The sequence below is a fragment of the Nelumbo nucifera genome, chromosome 4 (assembly GCF_055504915.1).
Source record: "Nelumbo nucifera cultivar China Antique chromosome 4, China Antique-T2T, whole genome shotgun sequence".
NCBI lineage: Eukaryota > Viridiplantae > Streptophyta > Magnoliopsida > Proteales > Nelumbonaceae > Nelumbo > Nelumbo nucifera.
This window is the reverse complement of record NC_142652.1, coordinates 89,216,258-89,224,942: the sequence shown is the minus strand read 5'-3', so window position 1 is coordinate 89,224,942 and position 8,685 is coordinate 89,216,258. Positions and strand designations below refer to the sequence as shown.

The following is an 8,685-nucleotide window of genomic DNA, read 5'->3' as shown; positions in this document are numbered from 1 at the left end:
GAGCAACCCAGTCATGATGGTGGTCACAACTACTGACTGGTCTACAGTCCGGACTTGAAGGGCCTCGGCGTTGAACCTCGCCAAGTATTCCCTCAGGGTCTCTCCTTCCCTCTGTCATACTTGCATGAGGCTGGTTGACATCTTCCAGTGCCTTTGGCTGGTGGTGAACTATGCCAAGAACTGTGTCTCTAGCTATTCCTAGGAGGATATGGACCATGACGAATGGGAGGCATACCAGGTTCTGGGGACTCTGTGGAGGGTGGCGACAAAGGCCTTGCACATGAGGCCCTCATAGGAGCCGTGCAACATCATTATCACCTTGAACCCTTCAATATGATTGTTTAGGTCCGAGGCCCCATCATACTTCTCGAACTAAGGAGGTCGCCATCTAGCTAGGGGAATTTCGTCGACAATCTCTTGGACGAAGATGAGCACTTTGGCGGACTGCTGATTGTGACGTTGCTTTGTTGGTCGAGCTATTGGGGGGGTTGTGCTTCTATCCACTTGGTTGTGCTCTAGTTCGATCAGCCACTCTCTCAGTTATCTGATCGCAACGTCTCTATCGGCTAGGGCCACGTTTATGAACTTTTCCTCTTTCGGGATCGCAGGCCGATCTCTAATTGAGTTGGATTCTGCTGTCGAGATCGGTGGTTGTTGCTAAGGGTGTCAATGGACTGGTATTGGACTGGACCCCATCCAATCCAAAATCAATTTGAACAGATTGGACAGACCAAAAAGACAGTGGATTGGACCAATCCAATCCAAAATATTTATTAGATTGGACTGGACTAGGTTCGTCCATAATAAATTTTTATTGGATTTGGTTGGGTTAAGCCAATATTCGGTCCATTGATATAAGATAAGAAAATAGGTGCCAATGGACTAAGTTTGAGTTGAAACCAATCTAAATTATTCATTGGATTGGAATAGACTTGGTCCATTTGTAATGGACTCACATTGGATTGGATCGGATTGGACCAAATCTAGTCCAATCGGCACCCCTAGTTGCTGCTGACGTTGGTCAAGTTGTTCTTTAACCGACACTCGAGCGGAGTGATGGGATCTACTGTAGGCGTCGTGCGTGCGAGGCCGGGCTAAGGAGTCAGATATTCTAAATGACTATGGTCGCTCACAGTCAAATTGAGCCTTATGCTTGTCTGCACGGCACCTTTTAGAGTCCTTGATGCGAGGATCGACCGTGGTAGGCGCTTACGCGGTAGGGCGAGTGACTTGGGGGGTATGTGCTAGTTGTCCCAGCATCTTCATCATGGTGATCCAAACCCAAGAGCGTGTTAGGTAGGACCCACACCTACCACATAGAGGATTGAATATTGAGACAAACCCCACCATTCATGGCAATTAGAAAGATCTTCTTAAACTCTCAAATCAATTAGAGAGATTTTCTCTAGTCAATTTTAGTGGGGCCCAATTGATTGGCAACCATGCCTAATTAACAATTTGGTTAAAAGGAAAATTTGATTGGCTGATTCAAGGAGGATTAGCTTAATTCAATTAATGGATTTCCTTTCTTACGTGGGCCCTAATTTCTTAACAAGTGGCACATTTACAAACCTCTTTCAGTCAATCTTATTTATACAAAGATCACCAATCTGTCAATTGGAGATCTCAAATCAGCCAATTTTCCCAAATAATACAAAATTATAATTAAGAGAATCCCTTTCAAATCAATTTGTGGGTTCCATGTCAATTAGCATTGAATTGCAACAATGATTGGTGGATTCAAATCAATTTAAATCTTTTGGACCAGTTCATCGACTAAGGGTGAACCTCTATAAATAGAGGAGAAAACAAGAGGAAGCTCTAGCCCTCCTTCGGCTCTCTCCCTTGGAGCTCCCTTTCGGCTATCCAATTCCTCTCATTTATTTTCGTTGCTTTTGACAAAGAAGAAGAAGAGACGGGCTGCACCAAGATCAAGGGAAGAAGAATCAGAATTTCGGCTCCTCAACCATTGAAGCTTTGAAACCGTTACAGCTCCGTGCAATGTCAGTTAAAGGATTCTAGCCTTTGAGTTGCTGCAATCAAAAGCTTCATCAAATTACTACAACCAATAAAAGAAAAAAAATTCTCCTATCTTGTGTGCATACAATTGATCACTACAAGATTTTTCTACAACTACAAGTTGTCAAGTTTTTCAGATTGTGTCCGTGACAAGCTACACGTACAAGTTTGGGTTGTGTTCATGACAAGAGAATCAGAGGGTTTTCTTTGCCAAAAAAAAAGAGTTTGTATCCCACTTACATTTCTACGAAAAAAAAAAATTTCTTTGAATTTGTCCACATTTTTTTGTGCTCCAAACTTAGCACAAAATTTGTGTTAACAGTTGCCATGCTACTTTAGTAAGGCAATGTTGAACGCCTAGAGTATCAACCCATTTAAGGGGCATTCTTCTTTTGGATTTTGAGTAGGGGGAAAGTTGGAGTTGGTCAATGGGATTTTGGTTCCTATTGACCATGAAACCCATGTTCTTTTTTTCTTTCTTTTTTTTTTCAGATTTATGTGGGGACCAAGGATAAGTGATACCCATCTCTTAGGTGGGTAAATAACTTTCTCACTTGGGGGGAGGAGTTGCCAACACTAGAATGAAACAAAAATGCCCATTTTAATAATGGTTTTTTATGGCTAAAACTGTCATTGCTTTATTTACTTGGGAAATAAAAGAAAATGGGTAAATGCACTTACCCATAGTGCATTTACTCGGATAAGTAACTTACCGAAAAGCGAATGGGGCCTTAAGGTGAAGCCCTTAAAAAACCTATTGCTTTTGGTAATTCGGAGATCCTTTTCATACTAATTAAGCTATCATTTACAAAAAAAATAAGATATTGTTGGGTTAGTCCTATTGATTTTTCTTCATAAATGAATGATTTATGGTATATTCTATGGAAATTGTTGCAATATAACTCAAAGTGTTGTGTCACAATATTACCCTTAATTTTATTAATGATAAATATTGTTTGGGTTATGGTTGAGCTGGCCCCAGGTGCCACATGTCAGTTTTGCAATCGCCTTATCACTTCGGCAATGTCGGCACCACAACATTGGATAAGCGTGACCAAGATAGGAGAGCGTCGTACAAATAAGGAGGATAACTTCACCGGGGATTAGGTCTTAACCTGAAGGCCTCGACGGACAACCTCATCCCAACAACCCCAGAAGCCTCATCCGAATCGGACATAGATCTTCGGTTATAAGTAGGTAATCCCCACTCGAGTAAAGAACTTTGACTTTCTAGCATCCATACTGTTACTTTGCTCGAACTAGCATTGTTCTCTCAATTGCTCGGCCCGATTACCCATTCTTCTCATTGACTTGAGCATCAGAGTGCTACCCGGGGAATAACTCCTCAGGCCTCTAACTCTGTTCTAGGTTTCAGATCTTGTTGCGTGACTTCATACTTCCACCTTGACTCCGTCCAATTGGCAGGATTATCTGATTGTGACCTCGGTTTAGAATACTAGGGCTGTTCACAGGTCGGGTTGCCTGAAAATGAAATCGAAACCGATCCTATGTTAGGCAAAACCGACCTGGTCGGTTTGAGTCGGTTTGGATCGGTTTGAGTGATTGAGTTGAGGGGATAAAGGAGTAAGGGCGGACCAAGTTAGAAGTTACCAAGACAAAAGAAAGTCAAATTGTGTTAGAAAAAGAAGACTGAAATTTGGAATTTTTAAGAAGGCTTCTAATCTAAGTAAAAAACACACCTAATTGTAATTATCTATTTGGTGTAAAGGACCTCAGAGAATAGGATCCTTTCTTTAAACCTTCCAAAAAATGTAAGAAGTTATTAATGGCATTAATGGCAGTCCTTGTCTTGCGATGCTTGCCATTAATGACATTCCTAAAGAGAAGACTAGAAAGTAGAAACTATAAGTAACTAGAAAATAGAAACTATAAGTAACTAGAAAGTAGAAACTAAGTTAGGTACTAACTACTAAGTGCTAACTAGGAACTAAGTCAGTTCAGTTTCGGTTTTCATGTGTGGAAACCGAAACTGAACCGACCCACCGGTTTATGCTTTTTAGTAACCTGAAACAGACCGACTCAAGTTAGGTCGGACCGGGTTGGTTGGTTTAGTTAGTTTGGGTCTTCTTATAAACAGCCCTACAGAACACCTCGGATCGAACATCATCAAATAGATCTTATAAAAGATAAACCAATGATTTTGAAATACGCCATAATTTAACACAATTAATTAAATTTCTGAATGTAATGTACAAATTTCGGAATACACCATAATTTGGAATCATGATTTAATCACCAAAGCAATTGTTGGTCATGAGCCCAGATCAGCTCCATTAAATGCCCTAGTAAATACTCAATCTTAATAAAAAAAAAAGCTTGGGTTGGGGACGAAAGAACCCAAATTGGTATTGGCATTGATATATTTCTTGGCCATTGCCTTTAAACAATTTGTCACATGTAGAAAGAAGTGCAATTTGGGCAGGTTGGGCCGCGTTTAAGGTCAACCTATATCCAAACCCGACTTGGGCATAAGGCTAAGGCCCAAGCCCTTAAATCAGATCTGCCCAACCCAAACCCAGCTCGAACTAAAACTTAACTCTTGTGAGATTCGGGCCGGAAGTGTAGGAATTGTTGCAGGTTGCAGCCCATTTGCGTTTGAAAAAAGCAACTTTCCCAAAAAGAAGCGAGTTAAACGAAATAGCCGTTGTATACGTTCTTTGTAGATGTCTTATGTGACCGTTGAAATTAAAGAAACGTTACCCTTGGTTTCCGTTGTTGTGAGTCTTGTGACTCATGTTTGACATTTCAGCTCGGAGATAGATTATCTGTGTGTGTGTGAGAGAGAGAGAGAGAGCAGATTCCTGAGAAGAACCCTTCTTCTGGTTTCTGAACAAAATGGTGGCGAAAACCCCCACGAAGCAGACAAAAATGGCAGCTCCTCTGAATCCAAAACCCTTGAGAGAAATAGTAAGAAAGGTAAGACGACCCGGGATAAGTTTTTGGTTAGTCGTTCGTAACGGCATTTGATTTCACTCTTCTGTCTCTGATCCTCTAACCATGATTCATTTCTTTGTTGCTCTCTTTCTGAAGGTGGATCAATGCATGGCCCGACTTCAGGAACTCCAATACACGGTTTCAGGCGGAACTAAAGTGATCTCTGGGGTAAGCCTCAGTCCTCGCAGTACAAGGGGGTACCTGAAGACCAGTCTTAGATGCAAGCAAGAGTCTCTGAGGTATGAGAGGAATATTCTGTTTTTGAAAGCTTCTTAGCTAGAGATGAGTTTTACTTCTTAGGTGGGGGAAATTTGCAGATTTTCAGTCCCCCTTCCTCCTCTTGTGCGTCTCCAATCTCTGTTTCTCTAATGGTGATTTTTATTTTCTTCTCCCATTTGCGTCTCTGTGAAGGTTAAAGAACGGTGCTGCTCGAAAATCTCCGGTGGGAAAATTTCAAGGAAGTACTATAGGTACGACCCAGATAAGATCTGCCCGTGTTTTAGCTGATATAGTTGTTGCAGAGAAATCTTTCATTTTCCTGTTCCATTTGTATGCATCTTCTCCTGTTGTACTGACTGCAATAGGGTTCTACTAGAAAGCCTGCATCTTCTATTAGAACATCATTAGACTCGTGTTTGTTTAAAATGATTTCATTAATTTTCTCCTTGCATGGATGTGAGTAGTGTTCCATGGATTTCTGTTCCTCTGGAAAATGGGGTTTTTCTTTATTTCACTGGGACGTTTTCCATTGTTAAATGATTGGAAGCTCTGTAACAGGGGAATGGCGCCGGATGTCATTGCCCGCAATGCTGGTCCAAGAGACAGTCGGGGAGATCCTGCAGGCAAGTCGATTTGCAAGGGAAGTAGTCTCAGCTGTTGCTACTCATAACAAGCAAACTGCCTCTGATGATCCCAAAACTCCTGTAACCGACCGAAGAAACCCCCAGAGATCACATCCTGAAAGCATGGAGCTCCGGACTCGGAGGAAGAAAGAGAAGCAAACCGCTCTACAGTCAATCCGGTCAGAAGTGAATACCCCAGGCCCTCGGAGGGCTCGATCACGTATCAATTTCAAAGTTTCTTCACCTCCAAGCAGAAGAGAAGTGGGGAAAGAAAATTGGCACATTGCCCACCGGCTATCTCCCAAGAACAGACCTTGGGCCAAAAAGACTGTTCTCTTTCCAAACCCACTATTTCTATCTTCTCCGACGTCCAAACAGCGCAAATTCTGCAAAACAAGGTCTCCTGTGATAGCTAGAACCCGGCAAACTCCACATAAATTCTTGATCAAATCTCCTGTCAAGGTAAAGAATATGCCCATTTCTCTGTCTCCTGTAAGATCCACCAGTCTTGGCAAGATGTCATCACCAAAGGTCTCGACGGTGTCTAAGCTGCGAAGGTCATTCTCACCATCGAGGCTGGCCAACAGATTCGTGTCTCCATTGAAGAGCAGGATGTCAGCACAAAAGAATGGTGTACTAATGAGCGGATTAAAACAACGACCACCTTCTACACCAATGAGATTCTGAGTGGAGAATTTGATTGGAACCCCCCGTTAAATCATTCCACATTTGATTGTTAAATGATTTCAAGCAAGATATTTCCTCGATGTCCATATTTGATTTGTTCCATTTTGATGTAAAAGTTTGAGGTATAGCATCATTAATTAATTATTTAATAATTATTACAAGTTTGCCCTTCTAACAATGGAATTAATTAATAATTGGTTTCATTGTATTAAGAGCAAAATGCTCTTTTTAAATTTCTTCTACTTCCAGAGTTCTCTTGTTGCCCTGCTATGGCCAATGTCAGGAACTATTCTTTGGAATTACAGAGATCAATCCAATCCTTGCTCCCCTGTTTACGTACAGTTATTCAACCAAACGTTGTACCATAATCTCTCAGGTAAAATAGCCACAATCTCGAAGAGCTGCTGACTTTCAAATTGGCCTCGTATAATTTTCATGTCCACTTAATGTCAATCTCATTCACAAGTTTTAACTGAGAGTTGGCCTCACATTAACAAGTTCTAATTGATGGATTTTGTGACGTGGATCTCAACCCTCCACAATCGATATGCTAACTGGACCATCCATTGCAAAAGGTTCTACATTACAGGATCAAATTTGACAGTGGCAGTTGGAGGCAGCTGACCATTTTGAATTCAGACTTTTCAGTGATCCACCATTGTGGTTTTCTCAGGTTGGACTGGCCATTCCGACCTGATTGAAACATGTCAAGCCAAGCTGTTTAACCTTTAGGACCATGCTTCTGCAGCCAACATCTTTGTGCTTCACACTGGGCAGCTCTCACTCTAGCGGCAGTGGCTTCCCATCTCACTCTATTTCAGGCTGTTTTAAACTTTAGGACAGTTATACCACCACACTTCCACAGCCGATTTCTCAACTGCCTCACACTGGGCAGTCTCACTTTAGCAGCAGGTAGCCCTCTCCACGACAGTTCACACTCTAGAGGGATGTTTCCCACCTCCCAAATAACCATTTCCTTGATTCATCTTAATATGTGATCTAATGCCAATTCTGCGCAAACCATTTATACTATATGCAACAAATAAAAGAACACTAGATGAACCTCCAAATTCCAACATACGAAGGCAGAATTTAACGAGCAAATAAGGATTTGCTGACTTAATTGAATTGGAGGATAAAGAAAAACACTTCATTAAAAACAGAGACTTTGGTGTTACTAAAAACTATTGCTACTATACTATACACAAATTCACACTGTTGGTGATCCTTTATTTGCTTGGTAGGTACAGTTTTTCTTCAAATGATACAAAAGATTACTTACTCATGTAATTGATACTCAACATTCTCATATTTCCCTTGCATTGCAGATGGAGGGGGGTCTTTTTTTTTGATAATTGATGGGGGGGGGTCTTCTTTGCTGATGCTGCTTGTCAACTAGATGAGATATTATTTCAATTGTGTGTTGACATTCAAAACTCTGGTTGAAGGGATGCATATTGGTACTAGCTCATTATTAAAAACAAGTTTATTTTACTAATTCTTTTGTACAAATTAGAAAAATAGTGGATTTTGTACTGGAAAGAAATTTCCATTTATTTGTTACTGTTGGTCTGACATTTTTTTTATGCAACTTACTAATCAGTTCAATGCCTTTGATCTTTCTGTCTGATAATTCAAGCAACCTCTCATACTTTCAGTTCTTCCAAAATTCCATTAAGTGAGTAATAATTTTCCAGTGCATCTTGCATAAATTTTAGGTAGCATAGCTGTCTTTCCTAAATCAACTTTTAATCATGGTGAGCCTGGAACTAGATCTTAGAAGCTAAAACCGGAACCTTGGCTGTAAAAACATAGTATGCCATAATCATTTTCCATATAACAATCCTATATACAGTTGTAATTTGACTACAGTCATATCCCAAATTATATGCCATATTTTTCAGCCACCAACCTCCTCACAAAATCTCTTCTTCTACCCAAATGCCACATTCATTTCCTTCGTAATGTTTTGTTCATTTACCTTATGGTTCAGAAGCTTTTGGTTTACATATCAATTCCCATTTCACTAAATGAAAATTCTTCTTCTCTCCCCTCCCCCTTCTCACAAAAAAAAAAAAAAGAAGAAAAAAAAACTCATTCTATCATCTCCACCTATTTTTCTGCAATTGCTGGCACTGAACAGAACACTCTTGATAAGTGTATTCCTTCCTCCACAGTCATC

The 8,685-nt window shown here is 40.6% G+C and overlaps 1 protein-coding gene across 2 annotated transcripts; it reads left to right on the top strand.

Moving 5' to 3' along the window:
• The first annotated feature begins 4,719 nt into the window (after window positions 1-4,719).
• ATN (cyclin family) lies at window positions 4,720-6,743 on the top strand. 2 transcript variants are annotated; one of them, XM_010279630.3, is made up of 4 exons: window positions 4,720-4,956; window positions 5,071-5,213; window positions 5,386-5,444; window positions 5,752-6,743. In XM_010279630.3, the coding sequence occupies exons 1-4, from the start codon at window positions 4,876-4,878 to the stop codon at window positions 6,501-6,503; spliced, it is 1,035 nt and encodes a 344-aa protein (XP_010277932.1). In that variant the 5' UTR covers window positions 4,720-4,875; the 3' UTR covers window positions 6,504-6,743. The 2 variants fall into 2 exon arrangements, with proteins under 2 accessions (XP_010277932.1, XP_088760538.1); XM_088904412.1 differs by lacking the exon at window positions 4,720-4,956 and having other exon boundaries at window positions 5,178-5,213; window positions 5,741-6,743.
• The last annotated feature ends 1,942 nt before the right edge of the window (window positions 6,744-8,685 follow it).